At 39.6% G+C, this 19378-nt stretch overlaps 1 protein-coding gene across 2 annotated transcripts; it reads right to left on the bottom strand.

Annotated features, from left to right (window-relative positions):
• Positions 1–2279: 2279 nt before the first annotated feature.
• Positions 2280–17806, bottom strand: LOC139314174 (probable E3 ubiquitin-protein ligase makorin-1). Of its 2 annotated transcripts, XM_070939725.1 has the most exons (8): positions 17689–17806; positions 13466–13585; positions 10378–10700; positions 9548–9651; positions 7813–8018; positions 5550–5660; positions 3703–3847; positions 2280–3251 (listed from the first exon to the last, which is right to left on the bottom strand). In XM_070939725.1, exons 1-8 carry the CDS (start codon positions 17763–17765, stop codon positions 3084–3086), a joined length of 1254 nt encoding a protein of 417 aa, XP_070795826.1. In that variant the 5' UTR covers positions 17766–17806; the 3' UTR covers positions 2280–3083. The 2 variants fall into 2 exon arrangements, with proteins under 2 accessions (XP_070795826.1, XP_070795827.1); XM_070939726.1 differs by lacking the exon at positions 13466–13585.
• Positions 17807–19378: the final 1572 nt, after the last annotated feature.

Below are 19378 nucleotides of genomic sequence, written 5' to 3'. Positions count from 1 at the left end.
TCCAACCAGTTTTGCTCGACATGGAAGTAAAAAGTTGCTAATATCATTCAGTGATAGAAATCGACTTTCAGAGAGAAATACAAAAGCGGTCGCTCTTACATGGCGCTCCCATGTAACACCTCTCCTGCGCGAGCTGCACTGGCTCCCGGTGGTCTTCCGGGTGCGCTTCAAGATTTTGGTCACCACCTTTAGAGCGCTCCATGGCTCAGGACCTGGTTACTTACGGGACCACTTGCTACCATAAACAGCCTCCCACCAGCTGGTACACTCTCATAGAGAGGGGCTCCTTTGGGTGCCGTCAGTTAAACAATGTCGACTGGCAGCCCCCAGGGGGAGGGCCTTCTCTGTGGGGGCACCTACTATCTGGAACGAGCTCCCCCCCCCCCCGAGATACGAAGGATCCCGGATCTGCACACTTTCCGTCGCGCTCTCAAGTCCTTTTTTTTCCACCAAGGTGGCCTGGCCTAATTTTTCCCTTTTTCTTTGTTCTTTTTACAATATACATTTTAATCTGTTTTTAAATTATTGGGGTGTTTTAAATTTGTCTTGGGCCAAATTGTTTAATTCGGTTTTATTCTGCTTTTAAATTTTGTATTTATGTGTTTTACTTTGTGGCTGTTCACCGCCCTGAGTCCTTCGGGAGTAGGGCGGTATATAAATCTAATAAAACAAACAAACTTACTTTTTGGAACTCATGTTTGAATATTACCTGGGAAGTTTTACATTTAAAAGCACAGCGTGGCTATCGACCAGGAAGGACATCCAAGCTTCCTCTTTAATAGGTATCTTAAGAGGCAGAGTCAGGGATGTACCTATAGTTTTGATGTGGGAGGAAGCCCTGAAATGGGAGGATGTCTTCTTTTACGACAGATGGGGAACTATGGCTCTTTTACTTGTGGACTTCAACTCCCAGAATTCCTTGAGCCAGCCATGCTGGCTGAGGAATTCTGGGAGTTGAAGTCCACAAGTCATAGCATGGGTATGGTTCGCCACATCTGCTTTAGGGACGAGCAAGTTCCAGGTCCCACTGTAGGAATGCACTCTCTTAAGTGTTCTTTAAGAGAAAACCATTGGAAATTGAAAACCAGATTTTAAAAAAAGGAATTCCTGGACAGGAAATTCTGGGAGTTGAAGTCCATACTTCCAAGTTACTAGGGCGAGAAACACTGCTTTGGAGTAAATGAAGAAAGGGCACTTTTGAAAGTTGAGAAGGAACCTTTAAATATCTTTGAAATAACGTGGCATAAAACTCTTCATATTCAAGTGGAAAAGCAATAATGAACAAGTATCTACACACACACATTTCCACCAAATTTCTTCTTATAAAAGCATTTTTCAAACATGGCAACTTTAACATGTGTAGATCTGACTAGGGAATTCTGGGAGCACAACACATCTTAAAACTGCCACATTTGGAAACTTCTATTTAAAGACATCACTTGATGGCAATCTATCAAGCACTCTAGGCTAGTAGTGAGCAAATTTAAACACTACTGGGAATTGTGGATACTGAAAATCTAGAATGAGGACTAGAAATTCCATTTTAGAAGAATATAATTTAAGGCCATACTGTATTGGTTCAAGGAAAGATGATGTGCAGCAGTATCTCTATCAAATGGAAGAAACTAAACCCCCAATTTAAGAAATTAAATTACAGACCATTCTTTGAAGCTGCCCAACAATCTATGGGGAAAGAGTTATAGCACGTATTTCACTAGTGAATATATTTCGATATAGCTTATAAGAATGACCTCAAGATTCTCCTTAATCAGAAGACTTCATAGGAGCTTTGAATAATGCATCTTTATACTCAACTGTGGGGTTTTTTGCACACATATCCAATTGTGCTAGCTTTGTTTGCTTTAAAAATGATTTGGAAGAACAGTTTGAGACCTAAAACACAGGAACCTTTCTGCTTTACATTACAAATCCGAAAAAAACTGCTGCTGTTGCTTTCAGTCATTTTACTTATGCTTTAGTAAATCATCTCCTTAATCTCCTTTCATGTTCTGATGAAAGCCAGACTAAAAATCAGACTATTTTAATGAAGTGGTACATTTCCTCCAAATCATTTTCAGTGCTCTTTAGAACTATGAAATATTACTTTTTGTCATCACTTCAACACAGCGTACTGTATTTTAGTATTGAGAAAAAAGACAAGACAGCAAAGGGGGGGAAGGGGAGAGACATTAAGAGACAGAATGTTTTGTATTTCTTGAAAACAGGTCTTTGATGTAAACTACATTTGATGTGATATAAAAAAATCACTAGAACAAATGTTTGCATATTTATCTTTTTATTTCATGATCTCAATATTTCTGGAATTAAAAAATACGTAGGGGCTTACTAATCCCTTTTATAAGGGTTTAAGCTATAATTATAAGCCTCCAGTGCTAATTGATCACTGCACCAATACTAAAATTTCAAGATTTATACTTCCTCCCATGCCCCTCCCACCCCCCACCCCCCATAATTAGGCCTACTATAGAGACATCCAGCAGCACTGCTATACAATAGTGAGTTGCAGATACTGCCTACTGTAAATAGCATTGTTCAGCAAACCAGTTTTCCTGAGGAAACAAATAAGCAGCAGCATGACCACAGGTGACTTCTTCAGAAAACATGACTTCTTCAGAATACATGCAAAATCAGAAGATCCCAGCATCCTTCCATAAAACACTTGTAAGGTTGTAATATGACACATTGGGGAATCCAATATGCGATCAGCTATAAGGGTGGGAGGGAATGCAGAAAATGCAACAATTAAGGCAAGGCTAGGTTAGGGCAACAGCAGTGCAATTGGTGAGATGTACATCATGTGCTGACAGTGATGATAGGAATATCTTGCCTGGTGGATTAGAAGGCCTTTCCCAATATAGAATGAATCCTTGCATTGTGTTCTCCCAGTTTATGGGTTACAGTAAAAATATTGTAATACATCTGACAGAAAACTAAAAGCCATTAAGCTTATTATACTAAAGACATCTTTCATCCCCCACCCATCCTCCAAGGCACCACTTTACATTTCATCAACACTGCTCCTGGAGCCAATTACACACGGCCTCTGAAGAGGACATCATCATCTAATCAGAAGAATCACTTGAATCCCAGAGATAGTCTGAAAAGTCAAAGTTTGTATCTTTGTGCAACAGTGCAAAGGTAAGAGCCCACTGAATAAGGCACAAATCCACATCGTCATCCTCATCCTCATCATCATCATCAGAGCTCTCAGATGGAGATGGATTGTAGACCTGTGATACAGAAGACAAATGGCAGAAAAAAAATAAATAACACACTGATATAAAATCTCTCTGCCAGAAAATGGTTTAGGATTGAAAATACTGGCAGAGTTTTAAAAGACAAATTAAGGCAATGATGCTTTTCAAGTAGCACCAACTTCATCTGTAACTTTTAGGAAAACAAAATGTATATGTGAAGTAACAAAGATTGGCCCAAGGCTTAATGCAACATTATGGAAGTCAAAATAAGATATTTCCATGATGCATCCTTGTCCACCTTGATGTCTTTGAATTTTCCAGAATTCCCAGACTGAAATGAGATTCAGAATTATGAGAGTACCACACTGAGCTAGGCTGTGTAGCAGAACTGCCTGGAATCAGCTCGGAAATGGATATGTTGTTGCTCAGCAAATAGCTGAAATGTTTCACTTTATCTCAACCATATGAAAGTAATTTGACTTACAAAGTGTGGCCGATTCCGACGGTTAGGCCTCTGTCGCAGCCTTGCAGCAGGAAGCTGGCCACCAGGAAGTTCATGCAGGTAGATGCATTCTGATTTAAACGGACAGTGACCATTGCTTCGGACAAAGAATTTGCATCGTATTTTGCTAAGAGAAACGAAGTAATTATTAGAACAATAGCAGGTGTCTCCCTTCATTAATGTTTTGTAGACAAGGTACAAAAGCAATACAATGCAAGTCAAAAAAGAACACCGCTTTAAGGGGGGAGGGGTGAAAGCCCTACTAAGCAGGTATATACAAAAGTATGAAGGCTATTGCTTAAAAGCATTGTAAGCCGCCCTGTAAGCGTCCGGAGAAGGGTGGCATATAAATCGAACCAACCAACCAACCAACCAATAAATAAATAAATAATCAGCTAAACCACCGAGTTACACTCTTAATTACAAAATAATCCTATCAACAATTCTTCCCAATTATTAAAACAGGAGGTCAAAAGCCAAAGAGCTCAGGAATTGAATTAGATTTGTAATTGGACTTCCCACAAGCTATAGCTTACAAATATGTGATAGCTGGGAATACAGGTAGTCCTTGATTTCCAACTGTTTGTTTTAGTGACTGTTTGAAGTTTACAACAGCGCTGAAAAAAGTGACATAACCATTTTTCACACTTATGACTGTTGCAGCATCCCCATGATCTCATGATCAAAATTCAACTGCTTGGCAACTGGTTTCTTAATTATCACAGTATGCAGTATGCACAGTATCCCCTTTCAAGACCTTCTGACAAGCAAAAGTTTATGGGGAAGCCAAATTCACAACCATGTTACTAATTTAGCAACTGTAGTGATTCGCTTAACAAATGTGGCAAAAAAGTTGTAAAATGAGGCAAAACTCACTTTATACAGTTCTCACTTAGAACATAAATTCTGGGCTCAATTATGGTTGTAAATCAAGGACTACCTGCATTGAAAATGTATGACATTTTCTCTACATAGCACTTCCTCTCACAATTTTATACAAATACCAAAGATTTTGGTACATCTTGTGTGAGAGGGGTGACTTAAATCATAGTGATTGACCCAAAATTATCTAACAAGATTACAGAGCTGAGTTGAATTTGACCCTGGGTCTTTACAATTCCAGTCCAGTAACTTAACAATTGAATCACAGTTTTTTGAAGCTGAGTGTTGTCCTAGGGCTTTAAAAAAAATTAAATAATTTTTGTATAAGAAAAGTTGTTTTTTTTCACCGAGCCAGACCTGATTCCTGGAAAAATACACTGCAATTTTCTAAGCATTTTTGGAAGCATTTAGCCATTGTTGTCTTCCCAAGGCCGAGAGGGAGTGATCGGCTCAAGGTTATGCGATTGGCTTTTGTGCCTACAGCAAGAATAAAACTCAGGTTTTCCTGCTCCTACCTAATCCAGCATCTTAATCACTGCAACAGATCACTGCACTTCTCAGGAAAGGCAACAGGCAGGATTGGAGTCACTGCCATAAGGCAACATTTTTTAACAGTGACAGGAATGTTACATGTATGTATATATAGTACATGAAACCTTCTCTATAGTAACCATTTTAGGAAAATTCAGGAGGAACTCCATCCCAATTCACTTTTCTAAGGTAAGCCACAATTTCTTGAGCTTTTAAATGACCAGTTAGTCATACGTGCTCCATCACTGCTCTAGACAGCTAACAACAACAAAATTAACATGATATCAAAGCAGCATAAAAGATTGTAAGGATAGCTGGAATAAAAAGCCAAACAATAACTCAAAATCACAAGGCCTCCAACTATCTGAACCTCAAGCATCAACATCACGTAACTCATCAGACAGATAACTACTTACCTAGTCCGTGCCTTGAACTTCTCAATCAGTTTTTCCTTCTCTTCTGTATCAGAAACCCAGTATTTATTGGGAATAAAGTAAGTTGACGTGACTCTGCACTCTGGGCAACCTCTGGAAATTGAATACAATGATAAAGATGCAGTAGACAATTCATCTGTCATTGTAATCCAACCTTAAGTATTAAAAACCATGGAGATTTAAACAAGAGCAGGTGTCTTCAGAATTTCAATTTGCATTGCTATCCTTAACAGTGAAGCAGCAACAAATTTATTTATCCTGGGATGAGGTATCACCAGTGCAGTTACCCAATTATGCAATATATCTCAGTCCCTGGTTAAGTGAGTGATGCAATGGTTGTTCTTTTGCAGTGCCAGACAACTGTGGGAGCCTGGAAAAACAACAGACTTGGGCCGAACAGATAAGATCGCTATGTGTGGGCCCTCTCTATCAAGGAGTTCATCATCTTTGATTTTAGACAAGTCTGTATTCCCCAATGCATAACCTGTGGCTCCTCCTGGACTCATGGCTCCTGCTTGAAGAGCAGGTACAGGGGTGGCTAGGAGGGCCTTTGCTCAGCTTCATGTTGTGCACCAGTTATTCCCTTTCCTGGACAGGGGCGCTGTCTGCTCAATCACTCATACCCTGGTAATCTCCAGTTTGGACTATCGCAACACAGGCTACATGGGGCTGCCCTTAAAAAGTATCCAGAAGCTTCAGCTGGTACAAAATGCAGCCATACAGATAATTTTAGGCACCCAAAGAAGGGCATGCAACACCTCAACTCTGCAAACTATACTTAACACCAGTTTGCTTCCAGGTCCAATTCAAGGTGTTGATTGTGACCTATAAAGTCCTACATGGCATGGGGCCCGCTTACCTATAGAACTGTCTTCATCCCATCCCATCCCATCTCACTCGTCAGTTAAAGAACTCCAATTGGCAGGCTCTAGGAAGAGAACTTTCTCTACCATTGCCCTCACCCTGTGGACTATTCTTCCTCTGGAGATGAAACAGGCACCCATTCTTCTGGCCTTCCGAAAAGGAGTTAAAATATGGCTGTGTGCAGCCTCCCATGAGGAGCCCAGAGGAACACATAGCCATGGACCCCTGGTAGACCTCCCTTTGCCTTTTAACTAATTTTAATAGTAGTTAATCACTGTTGCGTCCAAAATGTTTAACTTTGATACATGCTGTTTTATATTTTAACATTTTATTGTACACTGCCCATCTTCGAGATGGGCGATTCAGAAATATGAAAAATAAAAATATTTAGGAAAACCCCAACTCCCTCACAAGGGAGATTCTGGACGACATGCAAGCAAAATGTTAAAAACATAAAAATTGAATACAAAAATTTAAAATAAGAGGCAATTGTAATTAATATTTACATTGAAAGTTAATTAAAAGGCAGGGTGAGGCTTTCAGGGCACTAACCAGCCCCATAGCTGCATGCTCCTCTGTGAGCCCCAACTGAGATGACAGAACCAAGTTGGAAGAATGTTTAAAAAGGCAGGAGAAATTACAGAGATTCTCTTCCCAGGCCCTTTCAGTTGGAATTCTTTAACTGACAGGATCCACAACATACCTTCCCTACCTGACTGGGTGGGATGGGCTAATGCGATTGGGCAAAGATGGTTCTGAGTGTTTGCCCTAACTAGTACAATTATACTTGCTGTTGAGGGTGCAGTGAATTGAATTATTATTTTATCCTCATGTTTGATGATGTATCGTCATGTCATTAGAGTTCAGTCTTCTTGGCATGTGTTATACATTATTTTCACACATTCAAAATATAATTTGTGGAACCAACATTATACGTACGTTTTTATGACCAAGAAACGTTATGATTTGTATTATGCCTCTCTGGCCATAAGGCCCTTGAATATCATGGGCATCATAAGGTCTACATCTAACATCATCATTCTTATGGAGGACTCTTCTTCCTGAATATGGGATACTGCATCCCATAAACCTTAAGGAAAGCACTGCAGAGTCGAGCTTCTCCTTTTCTTTTTAGCGCTTGTTTCTGGGCTGTTGTGGTTTTATTTTGCCAGTGTATAGGATGATGGCATTTCAAAATTCCTGTGCATCCCTCTTTTCTTCCAAGTCACTCAGTGCGATAGGAAAAGGAATGCACCATGAATGATAGACAATGGAAATGCAAGCTTAGACGGTACATAGTACTGGCCGGGCAACAGAATAGATATTAACCTGTATATAAATTCCATTTATGTAAGACCTGAAATTACTATGCAAAGCTTACTTTATCACTGCACTGTGAAAGTCTCGGCTTTTCCGCCACTTCCTGATGCAGCCCACACAATAAGCATGGGTACAGTTGGGAAGAATGCCAAACAGACGTTCCTCGGGTAAGATTTTCTGAGAAATTTTGTCCATGCAGATACCACATACCACATCTTTGCTCTGTTCCACTGCAGCTTCTGTTGCTGCTTCTGAACTACCAGCTGCCTAAAAAAGATCATCAGGACATTTAAGAACAAAATAAGACCAAACAGATCGATCCTTTTTTTTGTATTGCTTTTTCACAAGTTTAAATTTAGAACATTTTTCTATATAATCTATTTATTGGAGCTTTAGATAAAAGAAAAATTATGAGTCGTAGGAGAATGATTGGGGCAAAACTCATGCAGTCATACCTCATCTTAACTAGCAGTTCTGCCTGGCCCACAGAAAGAAAGCTACTTCAAACAGATTAGGCAGAGTATCTACGGAGATTCTCAGTCATCCAGGTCATGATTGTCCCAAAGGTACTTTTTTCAAGAGGCAACTGGACTTTCTGGTTTTTCTTTGAAGACATTCCACTTCTCATCCAGACATCCAGTCATTTGCATTCTTTTAGAGAGTAGTTGAGGCCACCTGGAGGTTTATCTGTGTGGTCACCTAAGTAGTGCAAATGGGTGTGGAGCCTTCTTGGAACTGTTGAAAGGACTGTATGATAGACTGGATGTTGTATTCCTCCCCCTGTGTTGAGGCCATCTATGTCAAAATTGAACAGCCCTCTCTCAACACAGGGGGAGGGATACGACATCATCTATCTCCCGTCTACCACACAGTCCTTTCAACAGTTCATTCCCCACCATCCAGTCAGAGCTGAAGAAGCTTCTTGGATGAGAAGAAAGTCCAGAAAGTCCAGTTACCTCTTGAAAAAGCACCATTGGGACAAGATTAGGCAAAGTTTATATAAATAGTTAGATGGTTAGATGTTAATATTTAAATGCCCAGGGATTTAGTAGCAACCACAAGAGAACAGTAGCCTTCAATAGGATGACTTTTTTTCTGCAAATTGTTGCCCCTCATTGTATTGTTGCAATTTTCAATGAACTCCAACCAAAAGTTATAAGGGTAGGGGAAGTCCACAATCAGGCTTTGTTTTAATAAATGTACTTTAACACAAAGAAATGTGGAATAATTGTAAAAAAAAAACCCAAGATAGTTTGTACTGCATTATTTGTTTTCCTTTATATCACCATTGTTTTTCATTTTGTTTCCTATTTCATCACTCTTTCTCCTTTCTTTCCCTCACTTTGATCTATTCTTTACCCATTCCGTTTTTCTCCCTTTCTTAAGATTGCCTAATGCAACTTGTTCATAGCCTGTAGAACTTGTTTTTAGGCAAATGCAGACTGAAGGAGAGGAACAGGATGTGTGTGTGAGGCAAGACTGGTTCCTGCAGATATTCTACAATTGATACTAATTCCAACCACCAGTCATGCTGGCTAAGAAGTTCAGTTCAGTGATTTCTAGAGACATTATTCCCATCAACACAGTGCACTCTAGAATGAATTGTCAGAGAAGTATGTTTTAAGATCTCAATACTTGGGAGCAATAGCTCTTCATTTGGTCCCCCCAATATAATAGTCTATATATTCCATATGCAACCAATATGTAACAAAATTGTTGCCCTAGGATACTCAAAAAAACCAGCATGCTTTTAGATGATAGTATCTATTCTCTTGATCTTCAGCTCTCCCACCTACCTTTGACTCTTCTGAGGGGAAAGAAGCAGAAGCAGTCTCCTTGGCGGATTCACTTTCTGACTTCAGGGATGTGGTACCAATTTTCAGTTCCTGGGAGCTAGAAACTACGCAGAAGGAATATAGCAAGTCAGGAAAACCTCTTCGCATTAACTCATTCTATGTAATATTACAAATGAGTCTAAATCACAAAAATCACATCCCCAAGTCTTACCGACTTTAAGAAGTAGCAGGAAGAGCAAAAGAACTTTTTGCACAATGTTGATGGTGGAAAGACTAAATGGCCATTCAGATGGGTGGTTTATATGAGTTCTTGGCCTTTAACTCTTTTACTTTAATGCAAAATATAGAGCTGGATACGCATATTAAGCTGGATATGCATATTAAGTCTTTGTTAAAGTTATCCAATTATGTGGTCACTTAAATGGACTCTTGCAGCACAAGAGTCACTCAGAAAAGTAGTTTCCATGTAACTTTGGTTGTTTGAAGATCTTCAAACAAAAGATGGCTATGAACTGCTTTCATGGCTCAAATGGAACATAAACAATGGAATCTCCAAGTTAGAAATGGTGATATTGAGAATATACTTGGACAGAGAAAAGTGTATATTAGCAGTCAAATAATAAAGAGCTAGAAAATGCAGAGAGAATCACAAGATCATCTGAAATGATGAGCCCAAGATATGCAACATCTCGCAAGTACTATGCTACCATCCAATTATGAGGCCATTGCCATGCCCCATATACACATGCTAAGCTGTAAATTCGTACTGGAATTCGATGTCTTCTGTGAACACTCCAATAAAATATATAATAGTTCTGCTGGAAGCCTACCTGCACTGGTCTCCCTAGGGACAAATTCTTTGCTGAGAGCCCAGTTTGGTGGACGCTTAGGGATAAAGGCTTTTTCCTTGTCTTCATCTTCCTCATCAAATGACATGCTCATGCTTTCAAAGTTTCTTTGCAGCTGCCCCATGCCCAAGACTGTTGGCTCAGACTCATGCCAAGACCCTCTCCGGCTCCTGACTGAAGCCTCTGGCAAGATGGCTGGCTCCGACCCTTGATGGTTTCTCAACAATCCAGTTTCTTCCAATCCATGGTAGGCAGACTCTGTACCACACGTGCTGAAGGCTGGAGCTTCTGAGATATGCTGGTAGCTAATGAAATATTGAATAGCAAGTGAGGTGGAGTGACAGTAGTATTTCACTGAGAGCATATATCAAACATATCTCTCCTTGCACTAAAGCTTCCAAATTCTCCTTGCTGCAATTATGGTGCTGATATGCAAACTATTAATAGAATATAATTCATTATTGGCCAAGTGTGATTGGACACATAAGGAATTTGTCTTTGGTGCATATGCTCTCAGTGTACACAAAAAGAAAAGATACATTCGTCAAGAATCATAAGGTACAACACTTAATGATAGTCATAGGGTACAAATAAGCAATTGAATCATACTAGGAAACAAATATAAATAGTAAGGATACAGCAACAAGTTACAGTCATAGTCAGTAATGGGAGATGGATGATAGGAACAATGAGAAGATTAATAGTAATAGTAATGCAGACTTAGTGAATAGTTTGACAGTGTTGAGGGAATTATTTGTTTAGCAGAGTGATGGTGTTCGGGAAAAAAATGTTCGTGTGTCTAGTTGTTCTGGTGTGCAGTGCTCTATAGCTTCGTTTTGAAGGTAGGAGTTGAAACAATTTATGTCCAGGATGTGAGGGGTCTCTAAATATTTTCACAGCCCTCTTTTTGACTTGTGCAGTATACAGGTCCTCAATGGAAGGCAGGTTGGTAGTAATCGGGGTTTTTTTTGCAGTTCTAATTATTCTCTGAAGTCTGTATCTGTCTTGTTGGGTTGCAGATGACAGACTCAATAATTCCTCTGTAGAACTGTATCAGCAGCTCCTTGGGCAGTTTGAGCTTCCTGAGTTGGTGCAGAAAGAACATTCTTTGTTGTGCTTTTTTGATGACGTTTTTGATGTTAGGTGTCCATTTTAGGTCTTGAACATTAAACATACTGTGCAAGATTGCCCATGATGTGCATTCTCTGGTTTCCAGAAGATCTGCACAAAGATGCCAGAGGCGATCGCCTGGACAGCTGAATTGGACATCCAATTATGAGGCCATTGCCATGCCCCATATACATTTTGTATATAATTATGTGAATTGTGTGTGTGTATGTTTACTTCTCCTCTGCCATGTTATCATCATATGCTAAATAGTGTCCAAATTGTCTTACTCTCAAGGAAATGAAACTGCATTTTCATAACCAACCAGGCAGGAATCATTATAGCTCTACAAAATGATTGCCAAATGGTACTTAGAAATACTCCTGTTAGAGAAGGGGTCAGTGCTTTCTCAAAGTTGCTCAGAGTACTAGGAAAGCTAAAGGAGCAACAAAGATGATAGAAGGGGAAGAAACACAAACTTGAAAGGGGCTTTTCTACTCTTTCTCTTTTTACCCCTATTCGATCCTCGTGCCTTCTGTGAATTCATACTGTTTCCATGCATGGATTGGACAATTGGGATCTAACCCTGTGCCCTCTGAAAATCAAAATATTCAGCACAAGGGATAAATGATATGCTAACCCTATGTGTAAGACAACAACTCCTTTTAAAGAGACTGTTTGTTTGCCTAATTCACAAGGTAAATCAGAATAGGAATTCCAAGTACCATTTCATTTTAATACTTTAGCATATATCTTTAACATGCATTCTGAAAAAGGACTACAAAAGCCACATTCATACTTTAAAATCAGCTAGGTATGATTTGTACTTAACAAGATGTGTCAGCCAACCATGGCTTAGTAGTATCTGCAAAGTAGGTCATTCTAGCTTGCTCAATAAAGCAAGGCTTAGCATGATATGTGAATCAGGCCCTGTAACTCCGAATATAAGTAGCCAGAAGAAAATCTGATTGCTAAACCATAATATGTTGACTGGAAAGTCTGAAGTTTCTATTTTGACTTTCAAGCCATTATAATCTTAACCCACTATCTGCAATGTGAAGTAATATGAAACCTTCCTCTACCCCATCCCCACCCTCAAATTTTCTAAAGTAAAGTATTTAAAATCAATTTCCTGCTGCTATGCAACATCTAAAAATGTTCACTATGTCAAGCATTAGCCAACAGAGAAAAATTCAAACCAGTAACATTGTAAAATCCTGGGAAAATTAACCTAAACTGAAATAGTTCACTAAAAGCAAACCCAAAAGCTGGATGCTACATCAGAACTTGCATCACAGATCTAACAGATATTGAATACATTTCCAAGATAAAACTTGTTCTTCTGTCCTTCTTGTGTATGGCACTAAGCAAATTGTACTAGTGCTTTACAAATCTTTTATTTCCTATCTAGAATTGACATGCCTGGAGATTTACTGAGGGCTAATTTGGAGGATATTTCTATAGATTTCATTGTCAGCTGGGAGCAGTAATCTAAGCATCTAGAAGGCATCAAGGGTTAGAAGACTATTTTAAAAGTTTGTGGCTGATGTGGAACATAGGCCAAGCCTTTTTGAGTTCTGTTAATTAAAAGAAATTGAGAAAGTATTCTGAAACATGGATGAAAGTAAGATGCAGAGAAATACAAGGAGAAAAGGCAAGGGGTGGAAAGATTAGAGTACCTGCAGTGAAGATTGATGGTGGAAAGCTAAGGATATGAATGCAGGGAGCTAATATGAGGAAAAGAGAAGACAGTAACACATATCAGCCTTGCTCTACATGTTCTCCCTGGGTTTTGTTTTGATCAAAACATGGAAAACCAAAGGAATCAGATTTCAGTCCTGGTGAACTAGAGCTGCCCCAGGAGGATTTGGCAGAATTTCCAGAACAAATCTGGTGGTTTGTTCTAAGTTTAAAACAAATTTTTTTCATCCTCCACACCATTAATATATAAAAAAATATTTACCTGCAACAGTCTCCATAGCAACAGAATCCATTCTGGAAATACCTGCAGATCTGGGTAGATTTCCTATCATGGGAAAATCGACAGTTCTGACCCCATCTACATGCTCCACGAGCGAAGTTCCTAGATGCAGAATAATAAGAAATGTGAATCAGAATTCAATTCTTAAGAGGGCCATCTGGATGCCAGTATCTTAGTAAAAATATTACAACCAGCATTTAATAATAGCAGTATGGATAATTATCCTTATCCCATTGCTACCCATTTAAATCAGATGTCTGATAGCTATCAACTCACGTTTTGTCAGGCATGAATGTGCATCATTTACATATGGTTCATTCCAGAGGTGGGTTTCAGCAGGTTCTGACCAGTTCTGGAGAACTGGTAGCAGAAATTTTGAGTAGTTTGGAGAACCGGTAAATACCACCTCTGACTGGCCCTGCCCCCATCTATTCTCTGCCTCCCAGCTGATCAGGAGGAAATGGGGATTTTGCAGTAACCTTCCCCTGGAGTGGGGAGGGAATGGCGATTTTACAGTATCCTTCCCCTGGAGTGGGGAGGGAATGGTGATTTCACAGTATCCTTCCCCTGCCACACCCACCAAGCCACACTCACAGAACTGGTAGTAAAAAAATTTTGAATCCCACCACTGGTTCATTCAGTAAGTAGTGGAGAAAAGACAAAAAGTTTCCGATTTGCTGCAGATCACACCTGAGTCTTGTTTCCCCTCCACTTTCCATTAACTAGAAGTCTAGGAAGGACAGAGGGAGGAGAGAAACCCTTTACTCCATTTTGGGTTATCTGTAATTCTTACCACAAACACCATCTCTAATAGTTTGTAAAATGAAAACAGAAAAAAAAATGAAGTGAAAGACAATACAAGGAGAATATTATCTGATAAGTAGAGAATAAATAAAATTCCTGATTAAACCAGATTCCATTACCCAAATATAGGCCTATGAAGCATTCTTCAATGTTACACTTGGAATTTTAAAAAGAATATGGGAACATGCCATTTTTAAGCTCATGTTCCAAGAAAGCCAGCAAGGTCAAACTTTTACAGGAAGACCTGTTCCCATCTTTTGGCTGCCAACAGATGATTTCACAAAAGCATTCATTCAAAGGATATTGCTCTATTTATATTTAATAGACTTGATAAACACAGCAAAGCCACTCACTCTAATTCTTAAGAGTGTGTTGAAAGAAAATTAGTATCCGAGATGAAAGAGGTAATATTTTAACGTATATGGATTTGCTGGTTCAGAACCAAAATTACTGCACCAAAAATATATTTGAATACTCAACTATCAAGTAAACTAAAAGTTTATCACAAACAAGGAAATGGCAGGCTAAAGCAACAATGTTCTAATAAGTATTTGGCCTTAGTATAACAAAAATGCCAACTGCATAATCTAAATTTTTATTTTTAATTATGTATATATGTTTGAGAGCATTTGATGGTTTTGTGATATCCAATCCAGAAACTTCATTATAAAGAGCAACGCACACTAAAGAGTGTCATAAACAACAAAATCCCTAATTATTTTCTGTCATCTGAAAGGTATTCAATTACAGGAAGCTAGATTCTGTTTGAATATTTACTGCTATGTGGAATGACCTTGAAAGGGGAAGGTATACTGCTTAGGAAACAATAAAAAGGAGGGAAATGCCCACAGCTGCTTATCAGTCCGAAAAAGAATTTAGGAAATATCTGTCTAAATTAATCAGGCTAAAAAATGGTGGGAGATTTATACTTTCGAACTTGCAAGGTTCTGTTAATTTAGCTTTACAGTGAAGTAGAATTAGCTCATATGGTTGCGTTTTCTGTCTAGTTTATATGGAGGGGCTGACAGAATGCTTTGAAAAGCTTCCTAATAGAAGGAACAGTTCCATGGTAAAGTTGATTACAATAAGATGTGGTATTCGCCTGGCTGGCATTTCTTCAAAGTGTGGGCATATATTTGCCAGAGATGTTTTTGTTTCCTGCACATAAACCAAATGACAGAATTCAGGTTTCTTCCATTTCTATAATTCCAAGCACTGACATTCTGGTAGAGGATCAAATATAGGAAGAAAATGTATCACTTCTTGTCATTATTTGAATGGGGAAAAGGCATGGAAAAGTGGGTGACTACAGGAGAGGTCAAGGAAGCAGAAACCTCCATCTGCAGAGTTTTGGGCCCTAATCCCATTGTCAGTCTTGTTTTAATCTAGAGATGGTGACCATGCAGTTAAGCAAATATATAACTTAATTTCAAATTCTCATTCCACCAGTTATTTGGTTATCTCTGAAATGTGTATCTTTGCACACAAAAATCTTCCTAAATGCTTTTGAACAGTATTTAGCTATTAAATTTATATTCTACATGTTTATATAGCACTCAAAATGGTTTACAAATTTTTTCCATGCCGTTTTATTGGCTGAATTAGGACAAGAGTCCTTTAGGGTTCAGGATACAGATTTGGGAAAGGGGCCTCAACAAGCTCTAAAAACAGCTTGCAGCATCTGGACCAAACTATCCCTGCTTTTTAATATATTACACAACCATCTTAATTACTCTCATCTCTTCTCTGTGTTCTAATGAAATTGGCAAAAGCAAAGGGGAAACTGTTCCCATTTGATCTGTAAGGCTGAAAAGGCTTTCCCAAACTTGGCTGCTGTATTGTCGTAGGAAAAAAAAGTGTGTTTGTGTGGGGGGAGCAATGAAAGACAGTGATAGCAAGTTTTAAAAAAAAAAACCGTTGGAGACAAAATCAGATATCAAAAGCAACATGATCATGATGCTCATTGCACAACCATGATTGGCACAGTGAACTTTACACAAAGATACCACATATAATTGCAGGCCTTACGTTTGTAAATTAACCAATTGTGTTATTAACAATGCCCAACATGAATAACAGTAGTGGTTTCCCCCACCCCTACTTCCTCTAGGCTAAGAATTATGAGACCTGAAGTTCAGTTCCTTTAAAGGAAGCCCACATTGGGGAAAGTTATTCTGTAAACAGACACTTTTTTGTTCGTAGTTAATGCTAATATGTATTGAAAATAGGTGGTTGTAACTGAAATTAGTACGTGGTGGTTTTGAAGAATTTTCATTATCTAGCAAAGAGCTACGATACTTTCCCCTTTTAAGAACTTGCTTATCCCTAGAAACTAAATTCACCAATCGGTAGGAATGCTGATCCGAGGTAATGTAAGGAGGAGCAGTGGGCGTTGTTTGGCAGTTGAGTGCAATTCCAACTCTTTGTTCCTGCTGTTCCGTGGGGGTAGGGTGAGTAAATACTGGCAAGCCTATAGTGGTAAGCAGACTAAGCACGTGCTTAGGGCACCAGGCCCAAAGGGGGCACCACAAAGTTGAGAAAGAAAATAAAAAAACCAATGAAGATTTGTAAAAAAAAATAAAACTAAACTAAAACATCTTGTGCTTAGGACATCAGGGAGCCTTAATCCGCCACTGCAAGCCTAGCAGGTATTTCTCAAACTCTCCAGGCTAAGAGGCCACTATCACTAACAAGTTACTAACACAGCAGCCACCTACATATGCACCCATAAAAATGGGCGATTCCCGCCTAACTTTTAGTTAAAGCCAAGTGTGGCTTTAGCTACCAGATACGCTTTCCATTTCAAGTACAAGGAATACAGGAAGAGGCCCTCCATTTTCGTGTGGGTGCTTCCTAGAACCAAAAAGGCGTGTCTTTATACACTTCGGGACCTCGTTTTTAAAAAATAAGGCCGCGCCTTTGAAAAAATAACTTCATGTCAGAGATCATAAGAAAGCAGCAAGACATTCCCCACTTTCTCACGCCGCCTCTGCAAACAGAATCGGGCAGGCCGTGGAAGCAAACCCGGTGGAACCGCAGCCTGCGCGCGCACGCCACCCCGGGCGCGACGCTCGGCGGGAAATGATGCAAGCAGAAACAAAAGCAAGAGAAAGTTTGCTTCCAGCTGGCGAAGGAATCGCTCAGCGGCCGGGCCCGATACAATACAGCAAGAGTGTTGCGGAGTCATTTTCAATACACAGCAGCCAGTTACTTCATAGCGCCTAAACCTCAATCTCTCTGGCCTCCGCAAAGGTTGCCCGCTAAGCCAGACTAGAAAAGTGCAAAGCGCTACTTCGCTAGAGCGCGCATTGCACGAGACCCCCCCCTCCCCCTCTTTGCAGGCGATCTAGCCGAGAAGGACAGGACGGCGCTCAAGATCGCTCTCTCCAAAAACGCCTTACCTGCATGGGATCCTACTGGATCCAGGCCTCTTGCTGGCCTGGCGAGCGCCTCCTCCTACAGCTCTCCAAGACTCCATCGCGTTTCCAGCCACACGCAGAAACTCCCAAATCTATTCGGCCTTTCCCCCTTCCCAGAGGCACTTTATGACAGAGGAGGGGTTTAGCAAGAAGAGCCCATTGGAGAAGGGAGGATGGACACACCCCGTTTCTTTTTAAAACTGTCGAATGGGGTGGCTCGTCTCTCTCTCTTTTTTTTTTTTTGAAAAGGTTACTTTCGCGGCATCTCAGCGAGCAAGAGATACTCAAGTACGGGAGATAAATCGCTCAGCAGGTACTCCAGACGTGTTTTTGCATAGGAGGCATATGGAGGGAGGGGTTGATTGTGTTTAAGAGCGGGGCTCCTCCATCCTGAACTTCTGTTGTTCTAAGTCCTACTTACTGCCATAACGTCGTAGTTTGCTCTAGTAGACTTTTACCAAACTAAATCCAAATTACAATAAAACAGGACGCAAACAGGTTTGTTTTCAAACAAAAATATTGTGTCACAATTTTATGTACAGGTTAGGCAAAACAAAATACAGTAGTAATAGAGTTCTTTCAAAAAAACTAGTTACTTTTAAGGCAATACTAGTATAGTATAACCAAGATTATAGCAGGGACTAGTGAGTGGGAGTAGAACATATAGACAAGACAGTCTCTGGCCAAGCAAGAAAATCAAGGCATAGTTGTTTTCCAAAGAATTGTTGATTAAGCTGCTTGACCAGTCTCATCAGGGAGATCGCAGAGAATGGAAACAAAATAGAAGTGTGAACCTCTCTAAAAGTTGAAATTGCCATATATTTTGCAGTTAACCACCACTTCAGAAACTTCGGAGCATCTCCTTCCTAATCCCAGTACATTATGTAGGTGTTCATTACCCATATTAGTCCTATAAATTTCAATTCAACACACACACACACACACACACACACACACAATTTTTAGCCTGGATTTCATGAACTGCATTGGTCCCCAGCATGCTTCCAAATTCAATCAAGGTGCTAATTGTTGCCTTTAAAGCCCTATGTGATTTATTTGTGGGACCATCTGCCTATGATTGTACAGTATCTAGTGCTATGTTAGATCCAACAGGTCAGGCTTGCTCCAGATCCTGTCCATCAGGGAGTATCATGTGGCTGAATCCTAGAAGAGAGGCTTTTTGATTGTGTCATCTGCCCTCTGGAAATCAGACTTACCACAATCCTGTTGGTTTTTTTTAAGGTCTTGAAAATCTGGTTTTTGTCATCAGTCCCCAAATGTGTGAATAAACCCCATATCATGGTTATGTTGTTTGGTTTTTCTGAGCTGCTATATATATTATAGTTTTGCTACATGGTTTTTAAATATTTTAAATAATATTAGTTGCCCAGAATCATGAATTTGAGATGGACAGCCATTCAAAATGAATGAACGAGGTATGGTGAAAATAACACACACTGTAGGACAGTTGTATAACTTTATGGTGGCAAAAATCCATTAAGGTTTTGGTAGCATCTTTCCAAATTGTATTAGAAGTCACAAGCTTTTGTGAACAGCAATTCCTTGGTTGCATGGAATGGCTAGATTGATGGAGGATTTAAACTGGAGTGAAGTGCAAAGGGAGGGGGGAGGGGAAGACAAGTTGGTTATGTAGGTATGGGTTACAAGTGAG

Source organism: Pituophis catenifer, unplaced genomic scaffold (genome assembly GCF_029215685.1).
Source record: "Pituophis catenifer annectens isolate HBS135680 unplaced genomic scaffold, rPitCat1.0.hap2 SCAF_3, whole genome shotgun sequence".
NCBI lineage: Eukaryota > Metazoa > Chordata > Lepidosauria > Squamata > Colubridae > Pituophis > Pituophis catenifer.
The sequence above is the reverse complement of the archived record's forward strand: the minus strand, read 5'-3'. Positions and strand labels throughout refer to the sequence as shown.